At 41.8% G+C, this 17,578-nt stretch overlaps 1 protein-coding gene across 4 annotated transcripts in view; it reads right to left on the bottom strand.

Annotated features, from left to right (window-relative positions):
• The window catches only part of Pigg (phosphatidylinositol glycan anchor biosynthesis, class G), a 36,547-nt gene extending 21,507 nt beyond the window's left edge, over positions 1-15,040 (bottom strand). For all 4 annotated transcript variants that reach the window (NR_163827.1, NM_001310689.2, NM_001081234.3 and 1 more), the window contains exons 1-6: positions 14,775-15,040; positions 13,689-13,894; positions 10,381-10,590; positions 8,840-9,028; positions 7,816-7,957; positions 824-1,036 (exon numbers count right to left, since the gene is read on the bottom strand). Coding sequence is in view for 3 of the 4 variants with exons in the window: in NM_001310689.2 (NP_001297618.1) it covers positions 824-1,036; positions 7,816-7,957; positions 8,840-9,028; positions 10,381-10,590; positions 13,689-13,894; positions 14,775-14,928 (1,114 nt within the window). In the remaining variant the exon portion in view is untranslated. The remainder of the gene's footprint in view (positions 1-823; positions 1,037-7,815; positions 7,958-8,839; positions 9,029-10,380; positions 10,591-13,688; positions 13,895-14,774) is intronic.
• Between the last annotated feature and the right edge of the window lie 2,538 nt (positions 15,041-17,578).

Below are 17,578 nucleotides of genomic sequence, written 5' to 3'. Positions count from 1 at the left end.
TGCTGAGCCAATGCCGTCTTACCTCACACCAAAACACCGTAGCTGCTTCTTGCCTGCTCTGCTACAGTATAAGGCAGAACTCCCAGAGGGAACCTGGGAGAGCCTTTGAAAATGCAGGAAACTCTGCTGTGTCCTCCTTTACCTAGACAAAACTAGAAGCTCATCCAATGCCTAAAAGCCCTTTGATGGTATGTCTGAACTCATCTTCTGTGCCCTCTGTCCCTGTCTTAGTCTATCAACCCATCTATGCTTCTATCTTCTCCTAGGGTTCTGGCCACCATCTGGCATCCATCATAACACTTTTGTTCTCTTCACCCTGAAAGATCCTGTGAGGACAGAGATCTGGTACGACTCAATGCCTTATCTCCAGTTATTTTTAGTTTAGGCTGTTCTTGTTGCTGTTGCTGCTATTGTTGTTATTGTTGCTTTTTGGTTGTTTGAGACAGGGTTTCTCTGTCTAACAGGCCTGGCTGTCCTTGAATCCACAGAGATCTGGCTGCCTCTGCCTCATGAGTGCTGGGACTAAAGGTGTGCGCCACCACTACGCCTGCCCTGTGCCTCTCGTTCATAAACAAAAACTTGGTAAATAATTGTTGAATTGAGAAATATATAAAAGATTTCAAATAGCTTCACTATATTCATGGGTGTTGCTAATAATGACAGTAAAGAAGGTTAGAAAACTGGAACATAATATTAATAATTAGAGTAACAACTACAAAGTATTCCATTACAAATTGCACACCAGAAAAACATATGGAAGACATAAGGCCCATGGAATCATGAAGATCTTATAGAGGTTGGAACTATTATTTAATTACCTTACCTTTTTCATAGGATGGTACATTTTCTTGCAATAGTTTGCTAAGCTGTAATGTGTTTAAATGTAAAAATCTCAGTTGTTCTCTCATCGGTTTTCCCTCTATAACTGGGAATAAGAGGCTTCCTACACTGTCTTTAGGAATTGGCAAACCAAGTCCTATTGCCAGTGTTGCAGCCAAGTCAGTCTGCTGGACATGCTTCGGGTGTCGAATATCCCCTAGAAAAAAGCAAAACATTTTAAGCAATAGATTTCTACAAAGTAGAAAATGGTAGTTATTCTTGAAGTTGAGCAACAATGGCTAATGTTAAGTCAAATTGCTATGATTTCAAGCCACTCAAAGGTAGATTCACACAGAAACCACCCCCTTGATTTTTATGTCAATAAATGCATTGAGTGCCACTTTCCCCTAAGTGGCTTATAATACACTGGACAGAGAGTCTAATTTTTTTAAATACAATTATTTTGATTGTAGCATTGGGCAAGGAAGTGACAAGTAGCCAGACAGAGTCCAAGAGATGGTGACTTAGGTGATGTCAAGTCAACATGAGTTAGTATTAGCAGTGGTTTCTGAATGATAGCAGGATCTTTTCTTAGGAAAGCAGGATGAGGCTGGGTTCAGCTGGGCAGGTATGACCACTGACTAAGACAAGAATAAGACTCTGACTTCCCATATGTCTTTAAGCCTTCAATAGCTGTCTGCCCTACCAGCTTCTTAGAAGAAGAATGGCTGTAGTATTCAAGGTTCAGGGCCCTAGTATACAAAACAACCTTTGATAAAAAGTAACCTAGGAGAACTTTCTCGTCTATAAAGAATATGACACCCCACCCCCACCCTGCCCCAACCCCAGAAGCACCAGAACAGGTTTACAGAGCTATCTGGGTCTCCAGGGAAGTCTTCCCAGATTGCTTTGCTCAAAGCTTCTTAGACACACAGGTGTGAGTCTGCAGAGATTTTACTTTAATTGCAGTAAGTTTTGGTTGTATAGACATTTCATTTGGTCAGATTTATTTCTAGACAAACTTTCTACTTCAGTGTTGTTGCTTATCATCTTCAGTGCTTTCTGCTATTTTCTTGCATTGTTTTGACTTGGAAAACAAACATAAACAAAAGCAAACACAACACACATCTACTTTCATTTCATCAGATCCTCTTCTAAGACTGAGCTCTCCTGCAGGACAACATAAGTGCAGTCCATGTCGTGTTCTAACTCTACCAAATGCTGATGTTAACCAGGATTCTAACTAAAGCTCAGACAGAAGAAAGCACGGGGCAAATCTAAGAAGGAGATTTCATCGTTCTTAATGTGAGGTGAAAGTATCAACGCAAACTCAAGATAAACTTATTTTAAAAGATTTCCGCTGGGCAGTAGTGGCGCATGCCTTTAATCCCAGTACTTGGGAGGCAGAGGCAGGTGGATCTCTGAGTTCTAGACCAGCCTGGTCTACAGAGTGAGTTCCAGGACAGCCAGGGCTACACAGAGAAACCCTATCTCGGAAAAAAAAAAATTCTTTTTCTGTCCAGAAACCTAATGGAATTCAGCATAAATTTACACTTCTAGCTATGAAACACTATTCTACTTGAAGGATCCAGGTACCCTAAGAAGACAAATGAGCCCTGAGAAGGACACAGGCATGACAGCTAGGAATAATGTTCAGAGGGCAAGAGACGGGTCAGAGACCACTGAGGTCTTGCTTCAAGGACTTGGGAATAAAGATGTTCGCATTAGCCAAAGATATGTTTTTTAAAAAGAAGAATAGTAGCTATAATGAACAGAAACTAGTCAATATGCTTAAAACTGTGAATTCACACTTTTACTAAAAAATAAACAAGTTTAATTGACCATTTATTGAAGGATAATAAATTCATTAATTGATTTGAAACTGGTGATATATAGGAAGAACAATTCTGTCTCTCTTATATAAATAGTATCACTGGGAACTCCAACGTATACAGGGTCATTTTCTTTATAAAATTATTCTTTTTTTATAAAAATTTTATTTATTTTATGTATGAGTACACTATAGCTGTCTTCAGATACACCAGAGGCGGGCATCGGATCCCATTACAGGTGGTTGCGAGCCACCATGTGGTTGCTGGGGTTTGAACTCAGGACCTCTAGAAAAGCTCTTAACAACTGAGCCATCTCTCCAGCCCTATAAAATTATTCTTGTTGATCTAACTTTAATATTCTCCCAAATTTTATGTGAGAGAAACTTAATCTCCAATGATTTGGTGTTGGGAGTTGGTGCTTTTTGTCAGTTTCACTAGCCCTAGTACTACTATAAAATGGCCTCCATCTTATAATTTAGTAAAATCCCAAACATTTTCTATTCTATCTTCTATCACATGAAGATGCACTGTTCCCTCCCTTCGGGGTACGATAATTAAGGCATCATCTTGGGAGATGGGAATAAACCTTACTAGATTCTGATACCTTGATCTTGGACTTCCCAGCCTGCAGAACAGCAAGAAATCAATTCATTTTCTTTAAAAAGTATCAAATCTCTGGGAGTCTGTTATAATAGCATAAAAGAACTAAAATAATAGCTAAGTAATATAAAAACTTAGAGAATTAAAACACTACTCTTTGAAAACTCCTAGCTGAACAAACTCCTAGTGTTACAGTTTGGATAAAACTGTCTTACTCAAAGGCTGGTGCATTTAAACCCTTGGTACCCAGCAGGCAGCACTATTTTAAGAAATTATGGAAACCTTAGGAACTGGGGTCTAGCTAGAGGAAATAGGTCCTTGGGGTCCTTGGGTGTATATTGTACCTGGCTCGGTCCTATCAGTCTCTGCTTCCTGTCTGCTATGACATGAGGAGCTATATTCCACCGTACAATCCTGCCACCACAATGTCTTCCACAAGCAACGATGGGCTGAGTGTTCTAAAACTTAAGGTGTTTGAGCATAGCAATCAAAAATAACTAATAGATCTAAACAATATGTCTTTTCTGCTAGAAACAGCCATGCACAGACCAAACCAAACCAGATCAGACCAAAGCAAACCAGACTGAACTCTGTGCTGAGTCTGCTTGAATGTTTGGGTTAGAGGAGCTTCCCATGGTGACAGAAAAACCTGACCAAACAGAAAAACTGGCAACACTAGGAGGCTGAGGCAGGACAACTGAGAGTTAGCTAGAGGCCAGGTATGTTACATAGTAAGACTGGGAGGACCAGATCACAGGGGACTCAACAGACAATTTAATTTTTTTCAGCAAACAAATGGGTAAATTAAAAGAGTTGGAAGCCTTACAGGTTAAAAGAGATCTAAGAGACACACTGGCATATCACAATGTATAGACCTTATTTGCTCCTAACAAACAAAGACACCTAAAGAGCCAGACACTGGAAATCTGAACATTATTAGATGATATTAAGGAATTAATGGCATTTTTGAAATGTATAACGGAACCGGGATCACATAGAGAAAATGCCTATCTGTGGTTCTGAAGTCTGATCCTAGATAACAAGGAAAATGAGTGCACAGGTGGGATAACTGAATAGCACCTGCTGCAGTCTAGAACTACACCTGGGGACTGACACTGCTTGGTTACACTTAGTAGGTCTGAAAATCTCCACGATAAAGAATTCTTTGAAGAGGTTAGGATGCTTGGGTCTGGGATGGATCTGTATTAGTGAGAAAGTGAGCTTGGTAGGCAGCGCCATTACTTAGCAGAAGGTTACCTGGCAGACTAACTATAATAACATCATAAACTGAGTGTTCTGTCTTTTTCTCATTAACATGAGAAGCCACTATTATCAACAAATCTTCTATGTTGAAATCTATTTTTAGCCTCTTTATTTTCCTCCATTGATGAACCTGACCAGTCTTGCCAGCACAAACTACTTTCATAAGTATAGCTTTGTAATGTGAACAGAGAATACAAAGGGCTTTCATCTACAGGCACTTCAGAGAACTACTCTCCGTTCTTCCGCTACTCATACATTTCCGTTAAGCCCACAACATCTCGACTTCAGCAATTTTTTAAACCTTTAATAAACAAATATTGATGAAAAAGCTGTCAGGCACCATTTTAGGTTTGGAAGACAGAACAAGTTTATGAAATATGCCAAGTCCTACTTAGTGGTGAGTCAACCAAGCAACATACCTGCTCTCCCCTCGTGGAGGTCGAGGGGAGCATTATTCTCCCCTTGCCCTTGGAGCAACCCATACCAATGGTTCCCACTGGGACCTAAGAACTCAGGACAGGTAGCAGCAGGTTGAAAGGCAGTCTATGAAATCATAAGGGCAAATAATCCAAACTTTATAAAAAACAACAGCCACCATTCGCTGTCTGGAATTATCTAAGTTTATCTATCAACTGAAGAAACACTCACTTATGAAAGTCTACTGAACTTTTGTAAGAACTTTAAGAGTCTATAGCACACGAATTTCTCCACCCCACTTCCAAACTCCAGGAAACAGCAACTCTAAGGGGTGTCAGCCTAGAATGTAGCCCCATCACTCACACCATCTACACAAGAGTGAGTGTCTACCCACTCCAAGGTGGAAAAAGGCCATTTCTCATCCGTTTTTGTCTCAGAAACAAAAGGCAATTAGGTGTCAAGGCTGGAGCTTCTAAGCTTGGTGAGACAAAAGAGACAGTTATATATAAGGTCTCCAAAAAGGATGCAACCATAGTCCTATCCAGCTGTACTGCCTATGAACTATGACAACCCATGAGAACCAGCTGTAGGATAACCCTAAGGGTACAATAGTGGCCTCATATCCCGGTGGTAATCAACAGCTTTCTAACTGGACTTGCAGCCCATTCAACAAGATGGAAATCATGCCTGGTACTGGAGAACTAATCAATTCCCCAGGGTTAGTTGGGCCACAGGCTTTGGAGAATGCAACACCTCCATTTTACTAAACCAGCATAATTCCTAATCGTGCTCTAAACATTTATCCTTAAACCCACAAAAAGTGTAGCTCATCACTCCTCAAAGAATCTTCTCTTTGTAACAGATGGAGACCATTTCAGAAAACCATATGGTCAAAATGCAGAGAACAAGTGATGGTGGGTGTCCACCCACAACTGATGCACCTACAACTAAGTGCTCAGGAAACATTTCCATAGAGGAGGCAGAAAGACTGTATGTAAGAGCCAGAGGATCAGGAAATCTGCTCTAATATCGTGGCTCCTAGAAATGATGGTGAGGCTTCACCCATGACACCCCAATAATATGGCTCCCTAAACAAGACCCAAAGAAGTAAAATATCAATAGCCGTGCTAACATAGAAGGGATAGAGTTCACAGTCTCCACAGACAAAGCACTACTGGCATACCAAGTGGTTAGCCTTCAAATTATATAGAACTATATAACACTAAACAGACTGAGGAAGTTGTAGTTGTACATTTAAGGACACATAAAATGTGTGTGTGTGTAGTATAAAACAATAATGAAGAAAAAGAGACCATGATTTCAAGGGGGAACATGAAGAGATTGGAAGCAAAAAACAAAAGAGGATGGGGGATTGTGTAATTTTAATTTTAAAAGTCTTATTTAAAAAAACTTATGAAGCTGGGTGTGGTGGTGCACACCTTTAGTCCCAGCACTTGGTAGGCAGGTGGATCTCTGTGAGTTTGAGACAGCATGGTCTACCAATCAAGTCCTGGACAGCCAGGGGTATTACATAGAGAAACCCTGTCTCAAAACAAAATACGCCCCCCCCCAAAAAAATCAAAACAAAAATCTTATGGTGCAAGCTAAGCATGCCCAGCGACCTTTCTGCCCATCACTTTAATCTTTTACAAACTGTTACATGACTTGCATAGTCCAAAATGTGTCTATTGTCTTTTCTTTTTAAATTATGACATTAAACTAAGCATGCTCAGGAATGTACTCTTTAATTGAGGCTGCTTAGAAAGAGGCCAACCTCTCTATATGAACGTGTATAGGTTCCCTACCTAACTAAATCCCTGCTTCTGTCCAAGAGAGCACCGTTTTGGAAATGACTCTGCACACTTTCATGTCCCGGCTGCACTTATTTTGGCTTTGCACTCACCAAGATGCTAACCCAATGCATTAGGTTACAGGACCAGAACCAGAGAGCATCCACAGGCTCCAGATGTTCTGCAGAAATAACGATGGTACCCACTGTGTGCATGGTTTAGTCTTGTGGAGGCCAGAAGGGCATGTAGCTGTGAGGGGGATAAGCCAGGCCAGGTATATCAGGTAAGGTGAAAGAGAGAATTACATCTGACTGAGAAATAGGGCCTTAGCTAGTCCATGGCTCTCTCTGAGTCCCTGACTTTGGCTATCAACATAGGGTTTTAAATAGTGAGCACTTTTACAAATATTTAAATATTAGTTGCTGGCAATTTTTCATTAAAAAAAAAGAAGAATTACGTCAGGCGGTGGTGGCACCCGCCTTTAATCCCAGCACTTGAGAGGCAGAGGCAAGCGGATTTCTGAGTTCGAGGCCAGCCTGGTCTACAAAGTGAGTTCCAGGTCAGCCATGGCTATACAGAGAAACCCTGTCTCGAAAAAAAAAAAACAAAAAACAAAAAAAAATTTTTTTAAGCTGGGCAGAGAGTGCACATGCCTTTAATTCCAGCACTCGGGAGGCAGAGGCAGACAGATTTCGTGAGTTTGAACCAGCATGGTCTATAGAGGGAGTTCCAGGACAGCCAGGGCTTTGTATATGTGTGTATGCGTATGGTCACATACATTCCATCCAGGTCAAAGGACAACTTGAGAGAGTGACTTCTCTCCTTCCTCCAGGGGTTCCAGAGATAGAATTCAAGTAGTCATACTTGGCCATAAGTGCCCCTACCCACTGGGCCACCTCACTAGGCCAAGGCAAATTTTGAGTAGTTCCATACCTAGATAGTATAGATTTCTGCAACAGAATTCTTACAGAAAAGTATTTATAAAGAATATAAATGATAAGTTCTGACTGCCCGTTACCCCTTCCATTTTTCACACTGTTTGTGATTACTGATATCAGATATAGTTTAAGCTGTTAATCATTCCTAATTCTCACCAGGTTTTCTTTCAAATGCAGAGCTGATTAGGAGCAGAGGTGTGCTCACTTCCTCAGTGGAAGAGGCCCCATGGCTCCCAGTCTCAGACATTCCATGGTCACCACAGAGAACCAGCAAACTGGGTAAGAGAGTCTCTCTGTCCTGTAAGGTAAAGAGGAACCTGTCAGCTGTACTTGTCTTACAAGAACATATATGGTCCTGCAAAGGAAACAACTACAGAGCTTCACTTTAGCTCATAAATAGGACCTTCACCTTAAAGCTTTAAATCTCTTTCAGTGAAGTTACAGTCATACCAAAGGGTCCAAGTGAATCATGTTACATGTTACAGGTGCATGTGACAGGTGAATCAAGAGCAGTACGTAGCTCAGAGTACATAAGGGTTGTGTTTATGACCACTAACAGCAGGGTATCTGTCATTTCCAAACTGTGGGAACATGACTCCTCCTGCCTCAGTTTCCTGTCAAGGAAGAAACTAAAGGCTGTTTAAAGATAACACATGGCATCCAGGAGGGCATGGCAGGTCATCAGGCTTCTCTGCCCAGAGCTGCAGCCATTTGATCTTATCTGCTCCAGGGGTACTGGGCAGGCTCTTGACCCTCAATGCTTTGTACCTGACACACATCCACACAAATAGTATCTATCTGTCCCTCCCTCTCTTCAAGTCTCTATTCACGTGGAATACTTTTCCAGAAAGATGGTCCTGAATATACTATTTAAAACCATACCCACCCACCCACCCCAAACAGGGTGCTAGCTCCTCCTGCCCATGTTTTTCCTCGATAGCAACTCCTTTTTTTGGCACATTTATATTGTTTACTATATTTCTCATGTTTCTTCCCTAGCCAGGGTGTAACTCTATCAATAGTAGCATCCTAGGAACAGTGACCTGGAAGGTCCCTATGGCAAAAGCATGACTGCTTGGCTGAGAATGGGCATGCTACCCTCTCAGTCATTTCTATTCATCCTAGGAATACTGGCCACAAGGACTTTCATCATCATGCGATGCACCACAGTAAGCCTTACCTTCGACAGCAGTGAAGTGTGGATCTTCATCAGCACACTGTCCATTTCGCTGAGCTTGTGACCAATCAGGGGGCTGTTGGGCCCAGAAATGTGGCCAATGTGATCCAGTCCTAGATAGTGAAGGATTAACACATCCCAGTCTCCTCTTTTTAATACTTTGTCCAAATGCCTTGTGACATTTTTATCCACCTTCAAAGGGAGGGAGGAAGTACATATAAACAGTGCATCCAATTTTTCCTAGATCATCAGGAATTAATCTTAGGTAACTCATAGAAATTAAAAAAACAAAAGCCCCAAAGTTATTTTTTAAAAAAATGAATATTAGTATTAGACTAAGTTCTTATGCCTATTCTTTTTAATGTCTCTAGCTTGTGACAAACATATTATACAAATAATTTAAATTAGGAAAGACCATTGCTGGTCTTAACTAAAGCTGAATAAATAAACTAAACAAGCACCAAGACTAATAAAGGGTAAAATAAGGGGTGAATAAAGGGTGAAAGGCAGCCAGCCAAGACAATACAGTACAGCTAGGAATAAGTAGCAGTCCTACATAAAGGCTATTCTTGGAAAGAACAGAACACTTATAACATCTCCTACTTCCGAAGCAAACATCATGGCAATGTGAGCAGGTAAACAGCTCCTAGTAGAGCTAGCATCCTGCTTAGCCCTGGGTCTTCACTTTCTTCCCAATAAAACATGGACCACAGAGAAAAGTATTTCCACCTGATAGCACAGTGTGAAAACTTGTCACTACTGAAAATTCACACCGTACCTGCCCTGGTCAATTGTGGAAAGGGTTTATCACTCTAGGAAAGGTGCCAGTGAGACCACATACACTCAAAGACTGGCCAAACCCCAAACTAAACTGAGATTCTTATTGTAGGGCTACACAGATAGCACGTACATTACCTCCTCTGCCACAGGCCCAGCCTTCACATACCTGACTCACATATCATGGGCATGTACTGGACTCATAACTTTGTTCTGCTGCCTCCCTTTCTGCCCGTGAGTCCTCACTCATTCAATGATGTAGCTGCTGGGCTGTAGCACCCTTCCTGATCTTCTGTGCCCTCAATGTCTGTCCAACTATTTAGCATGCTGGGGCCTACATACCTTGGTTCACTCTTGCACCAGGTTTATGCTACCATTTACAATTGATTACAGGAATGAATGATTTTATAATCTTGCCATACCATTCAATAAATTAAAAAAATACCACACAGAAAACAGCATCACCTCTAAATGGTAGCATCCAACTCTACCTAAGGTAGAATGCTTCTGTTTTTAAGAAACTGACCTCTGAAATGAGGCATGTAGGTGCATGCTGTAAGCCCAGCACTCTGGAGAAGGAGCTATGAGTATAGAGAGTTCAAGAATGGCCTTTGCTACACATCAAGTTCTACCCTTACCTAGGCAGCATGGGAGCTTGGGGAGGGGGAGGGAAAGAGAGGGGGAAAGGAAGGAGAAGAGAGAGAGAGAGAGACAGAGACACAGAGTGACACAGAGTGACAAAGTGACACAGAGACAGACAGACAGACCTCTATATAATCTGACACAAAGAATGATGTTGTCCCATCATATTCCACAAAGTGCTTTGGGAATAATTTAACCCATGTTTCATCTCCATAAAAGATAATTCTTTTCCCAGCAGCTTTTGCCTGTCTTAACACATTGTCTTCTAGGAGCACAGGAGAATTGAGATTCCTGATGACATCAACAAAGCCAGGGAGACTTCCTGTCATCAATGCCTGTAGAAAGAAACATGTCAAGACTTAGATTACAGATCCAAAAGTAAAGCACAAGAGACAGGAAGATCAGTTGGGGGTCAAACAGGTGGGTACGAACCTACGGTAGGCCCTATTCTAGAGACCAGAGTCAAAGCTAGGAGGCAAGTGGGCAGGGGAGGAGAGCAAGATAGGACACGGACTTTGGACCAATATATCAAACTCAATATTGAAGACTTGATTATTTAATGAACATGGTTCAGGGAATCCTTACATTGGTAAGATAGTGAAGATGACAATAATAGTTAGACACAGTACCAGCTATGTCTTATTGACAAAGTTAATACTAACATGTGTATAAACACTGATAACATGAGCCTGTATATTCAGACTCTTTGTCAGGGTTTCACATAAGATTTAACCTGCCTTTTGTACAGCAAGCTCGTTAACAAGCAAACCCTAACAACCCAGCAAATCTAATATCTTTTTTTAAGGAAGAAACCCTGCTTGTATACAGTTCTCAAAGTGAACTGGGCCAAGAATGTCAGCGGAACATCAATCACACCTACAATACTGCACCACATAACAGATGGTGGCTGTGAGATCGCCTACCTTCCTGGTTAGAGGAGAGTCAATATTCTCCCCCACTTTTACCACAGACCCTACAAGCCACAGTAATAGTAGTGAATCTTCATAATTTGGAGTTCTATCACCACCGAAAATATCAACATCCAGAGGTTTGTGGTGAAAAGAACAGGAATCTCTGTAATGCCTACAGAATTCTGAAAAGAATTTTTCAGTGGCAAATAAATGCAAACTCCATTTTTAAGATTCTAGAACTTGAACTCAGTGCTATACATATGCTAGACAAGTGCTCTAATGTTGAGTTTTATCACTAGCCAAAAATGTCAATTTAAACCAACCAGACTTCCAGAATGGCAGAATTGAGGAGTTTGGCACCCCTTCCCCTGCACCCCGAGAGCAATGGGAAACCAATAAAAACTATCAAAAGCAGTTACCTTGGAGCTTTAACTGTCACCAAAATCATGTAATGAGCTGTATAGGCATGCTCAAGCAAACACTGTCCCTATGGTTTTTCCTATCTCCTTCCTTCTCTACTTGATCTGATAATGACTCCATTACAGTTGGCTGTGGCAAGCAAAAAAAAAAAAAAACCAACTTGAAATCTGAAACAGGGCTCCGGGAAGGAAGACAACTCCAGACAAGTTTTAAAGCATGCATGTATTTCTGGGACTCTAGAGAGACTCAGAAGTAACCAAAACTACTAGTTCTTCTGGCTGAGGTGGAGTTCCTGATTAAACAGCGAAAGGCGGATCAGACTTGAAAACTACCTAGACAGTCAAATGTCCCAGCACAAATGAGCCTTGGGTAGATTCCTTAATGGGTGACAGGCTCAATCGAACTTTTGCCAATCATGGTCTGGCCCTGAACTACACTAGACCAGAGAAGCCCATTGGAAGACTGGTTTAAAAATAAAAGAATTTGAAAAAAAAATACAATAAAAGAATTTGAAAAGGGGCTGGAGAGATGGCTCAGTGGTTAAGAGCACTGACAAAACTTTCAGAGGTTCTAAGTTCAATTCCCAGCAACCACATGGTGGCTCATGACCATCTGCAATGGGGTCTGATGCCCTCTTCTGGTGTGTCTGAAGAGAGCAATGGTGAGTACATTAAATAAATAAAATAAATAAATGAATCTTAAGAAAGAAAGAAAGAAAGAAAGAAAGAAAGAAAGAAAGAAAGAAAGAAAAGAGAAGAGAAGAGAAGAGAAGAGAAGAAAGGAAAAGAAAAGAAAAGAAAAGAAAAGAAAAGAAAAGAAAAGAAAAGAAAAGAAAAGAAAAGAAAAGAAAAGAAAATCTTTAGGGCCTTGAAAGACTGCTCAATAGTTAAGAGCACTTGACACTCTTGCAGACAGCCTGGGTTCAGTTCATGACAGCTCACAATCTCCTGTAACTCCAGTCTCAATGGATGTAATACTCTTTTCTGCCTTCTGTGGTGCACCTACATGCATGCAGGCAAAACACTCATACACATAAAATGAAATAAATGTTTTATTTAACGCAGCCGCAGATTTTCAGACACTTCTGGTCCTTTCTGCCAACACTCTCCTACTCCTCCTAATAGTGGCTTTTTGAGTGTAATTTCTTCAAACAGGCTTTTCAGGCTCCATGACCTCAGCTGCACTCCTATCTCTCCAGCAGAACTGTACACTGCTCTTTCCTCAGGCACTCATTGCAATGTAACTACATGTTTCTTTGAATGCTTGTTTGTCCAATGCCTTTGTACATCCATAGAGACGACAAGCCACATGAAATCAGTTTCCCCCAAATGTATATTCATTAGAGTATCAACACCTAGTAGTTGCTAAGTACTTCCTCCTCCTCCTCTTCTTTTTTAATTTTATTTTATTTATATGAGTACACTGTAGCTGTCTTCAGACACACCAGAACTGGGCATCATATCCCATTGCAGATGGTCATGAGCCACCATGTGGTTGCTGGGAATTGAACTCAGGACCTCTGAAAGAGCAGTCAGTGTTCTTAACCTCTGAGCCATTTCTCCAGCCTCCCCACCCCCCACCCCCGCCACAATTCTTAGGTAAAGCACAATGCACTTCAGAAGTGCCCTCATCAGACTGAACAACAAATTATGTAGTAGAAGTAACAGCTCTTCAGACCAGTTCATAGTTCTTTGATCATTTTGTATAATTCTGACAAATAATTTAACTTGACCGAGTTTGTCTTCTTGTATATACAGTTAATGAACTAGGCTGAATATGCCCAAAGGCTCCCTCAAGCCTGACGACTAAGGAACACAATAGGCCACCACAAAGGAGGATACCTCCTGGACTACGGTGGCCTGGAAAATCTGGTTCTAAATCCCTCCCCCTTTCCATGAGGGATGAACTTCAGCTACTTAACAAGGGGTAAAAAGATTACCTTATTATGGGATTTCCTCAGCACCCCACTGCCCAGCAACACTGACAACACTGAAATATTTCCCATGTTATTAAAACAGGGTCTCCAAGTCGGTTAAATAATCGCTCTAAACCTTCAAAAGAGCCAAGTCATGATTCATAAAATTTAACCAAGTTAAATTTACCTTGATTCGAGGCATAGTAACTGTGGGTGGCTTTGCCTCAGCCACAAAGCTATGAGATGCTCCTTTTTCTACCAGATACGTTGTGTAGGGCATATACTTCACACCTTTCGACCCAAACACAAAATCATCTCTTAATGCATCTATCAACACAATAACCACTTTACTGAAGAGAGGTGGTGGCAGCTTGGTCCAGTTCGAACGGACTCCTAAAAGTATTTAGAAAAGGGGAAATTAAATTTTAAACTCCATTCAGCACTCCATTGCCTTCAATGTCTTTTTCCTTTGTTCTTCTAGCACACATCAAATCTATTTCAACCTGAAAGAAGGCCCATTTTGGGTAGCCAGTGTTGTGTTAATTTTCTAAGAAACCAAACAAGACAACTGTGAAGGTTCCTTCAAGGGTTGTAACCAGCCTGCAGGTGACTACCAAGAAGGGCATCTCCTGGCTAGGCTGGACAGTATGTTAACAATGAGTAGGTATCCCAGGAATGTGTAGTGCACTACTCTTAGCAAGGTGAAGAGTCCAGGACAGGGCCACTTCTACCTAAGAGACATACAGTTGGAAACTGTGCCTCCCTGAGCTTGCCCTAAAGCCTAGTCTTGCAGGCAGTGAACCTATGGGTTTACATGTCCAGTGGCTGTGATTATATGGACCTGTTTCACTGCAGCGGAGTGGGTATCAGGTGTTTATTTCTGTGTTGGTGAGGCTACTAGGGTGCTAATGCAGAGAGGCCCTAAGCACTGAGGGCCGGGAGGTCTTCTGGGGGAGAGTTGTAGAAAACTGGAGGAGATCTGAAGAAACATCACCTGTTATGCCCTATGGGTCCAAAACTGGAAACCTAAATTGGTAGTGATTGAAAGGATTATTAGGAAAAGGGGTACGAATCACTGAACAGCGGCAAACAAGACGCAAAGTCGGAGTTACTCTGGGAATCCTCTGATTATCACATAGGTCGACATGGGGCGGGAGGCTGCGAATGCCTCGAAGGTGTATGATACACAAACAACACTAAAACAATACAAATTGTTTCCGTGGTGGGGCAGAATGAAAGCGGGAACCACCGAGATGGGGGCGGGGGGCTATACCTGCTACGGGTTCGGGCGCTGGGGTCTCTGCATCGTGCTCTGGTCTAGCAGAGGAACGAACAGGAGCTGGGAAGAATCCCCGAATAAATATCGCGACCCCGATCACCTCAATCGCTACGCAGCTGGCAGCGAAGGCCCCGGAGCCCAGCCGCATTCTGCCCTGCCGCTGGGCCGGTCGGCCCGAAACTTAGTGTAACAGCGGGCGTTGCAAACCCGCACCCAGAGCCCACACCCGGACTGTCAAGAGCTCCCTCCCAGCCTGCCTCGCCAGCCCCAGCGCACAGGAAGTACGTCAGAGTGGCGAGTGCCCGCGGTCGCTCCCTGACGACGTTCCCCGCGGACCGGCCCCGGGGTGATTCTCCCGGGAGTCCCTGCCTCCTCCCGAACCCAAAGGTCCACGGAATCCCCGGCTGATCCATTCGGGAGCCTCGCTTCCGGTGCCACCGAGAGTCCCCGCACCTGCCCCGCCATCTCAGGATTCCAAGTTTGTGCGCCTTGAGCCAGGCGCATCTAGCGCTGCCCAGTGTCGGTGCAGTATTTAGCTGCTGGTGTTTCTGGTGTATTATTAGTCCTACTCACTTCCTCCTGGTGTTATGGCCCCAGTTTTCTGACAGGACGACTCTGACAGACTCGGGTCTGGGGCAAGCCTGCAGATTAAGCGATCCTGATGCGATTGGCAATCAGTGAGTGTGCTCCCCTTCTTTGGAAAGCTGTCCTCTGGAAGGAACCTCTAAACCGTAGGGGGCCACGTGTTTGGTAGGCAAGGTCTTTCCGCTCTAGATGCGGGAATTTTCCCGGGCTCATGCAATGAGACAGAAGCCGGTCTTTGAACAGAGTCCACCCCAGCCTTGTCTTCCTTTGTGCACACTCATTCTCCTTGCGGACCTTGCTTCTGTAAGTCAAAAGACCCAAACCCCTTCTCACGAACTCTGTTTTTCTAGGAAGCCAAGAACAAGATAGAGGTTTTGCTGCTGTTAAGTTGTATGAATTCCTTAATATCTTGGATAGCAACCTTTATATTTGATTTGTAAGCTAAATTTTCATCTAGTTCATGTTTTTTTTTTTTCAGTTTACCATAATCACACGTACTTTTTTTTTTTTTTGGTGGTAATTCTCTGTGAATTTGGTGTTATATGTTTAAGGGGGAAAAAAAGCATCAGTTTTGGTGAAGTTTCTTCTCACCTTTTTCTTATAGGAGTTTTATAGCTTCAGATATTAAATTTTAGTGGTTAACCCATTTTTACTTGATATTTCTGTATGTATAAAGGAAGGGTCCAGTTCCATTCTTCTGCATGTTTACCCAACATGAGTGGTGTTAAAAATATTATGTCATGGATCTCTGTGACTTCCAGGCAAGTTCCAGGACAGCAGCTACATAGAGAAACCCTGTCTGGGGGAGGGGGGAAGGGAATAAAAATAAACAAACAAATAAATTGTGTGTGTGTGTGTGTAGCCTTTGAATTTATCAGTGATTAGTTAATGACATAGTTTATTAATTAGGTGTTTTTATGACAATACCACACTGTCTTATTAAATCAAAATATCAGTAAGACAGTACCACAGGAATATACATGCATGTGCACATAAAATATCAGTAAAGTACATGTAGCAAGTCCTGACAAATGAACGTAGAAATAGGAAATAGAAGAACACTGTTTAGACACTTTAATATCCTAGTGTTGATAATGGACAGAACAACTAAGCAGAAGAGAAAAACAAAACAAAACACAGAAGACACGAACTCTATTGTCCCGCTAGACTACCAACTGCAGTGTGTACATTATTCCTCATTTCACATAAACATGAACTTCTATGAACAAAAGTTCCTGAAAGAATACCACCTTACACTTAACTTCCTACAAGAATGATTAACCAATTAAAACTTCAGACTATATAGTTTGAAGTGTTACATGTTGTCTTAGGGTTTCTATTGCTGTTATAAAACACCATGACCAAAACATCTTTGGGAGCAAAAGGCTTATTTGGCTTAAATATCCTGGGTCACAGTTTGTCTTAGTCAATGTTCTATTGCTGTGAAGAGACACCATGACCACAACTCTTATAAAAGGAAAACATTTAATTGGGGTTGCCTTACATTCAGAGGTTTAGTCCACTATCCTCTTCTCAGATCCTTGACTCTAGCTTGTGTCAAGTTGAGGAAAAAACAAAAACAAAGCCCAACCAGGATAATTGACCCTTGACAACTTGGTATGCAAATAAATTATTCAACTCTGTTCCTTTATTTTTTTTATCCCTAAGATCTCATATAATACTAATAATATATGACATAAGTAACTTTAAAACTCAGGGGTTTTATTTATTTTTAAGATTTATTTTATGTATGTGAATGCACTGTCACTCTCTTCAGACAGATCAGAAGAGGGTATCAGTTGTGAGCCACCATGTGGTTGCTGGGAATTGAACTCAGGACCTCTGGAAGAGCAATCAGTGCTCTTAACTACAGCCATCTCTCCAGTCCCAAACTCATGCAGTTTTAACGTTCCATCTCTTAAAATATATTCAAAGTCTCTCAACTGTGCACTCCTGTAAAATCAAAATTAAGTTATATACTTTCTTACTCCAAGAGGAAAGAATCAGGAAACAGTCATAATAAAATGAGAAGAAACCCTAAGTCCGAAAGTACAACTCAAAAACTTGACTTCATACTCTTCTGAGCTCCAAAAGGCTCCATTTCTCTAGTTCTGCCATTCATAGCACACAGCATGTATGGCAGACTCAGGCTGGCTCTGCTCTCTCTCTCTCTCTCTCTCTCTCTCTCTCTCTCTCTCTCTCTCTCTCTGTGT

Source organism: Mus musculus, chromosome 5 (assembly GCF_000001635.26).
Source record: "Mus musculus strain C57BL/6J chromosome 5, GRCm38.p6 C57BL/6J".
Classification (NCBI taxonomy): domain Eukaryota; kingdom Metazoa; phylum Chordata; class Mammalia; order Rodentia; family Muridae; genus Mus; species Mus musculus.
Note: the sequence above shows the minus strand (reverse complement) of the source record. Positions and strands in the feature narration are given on the sequence as shown.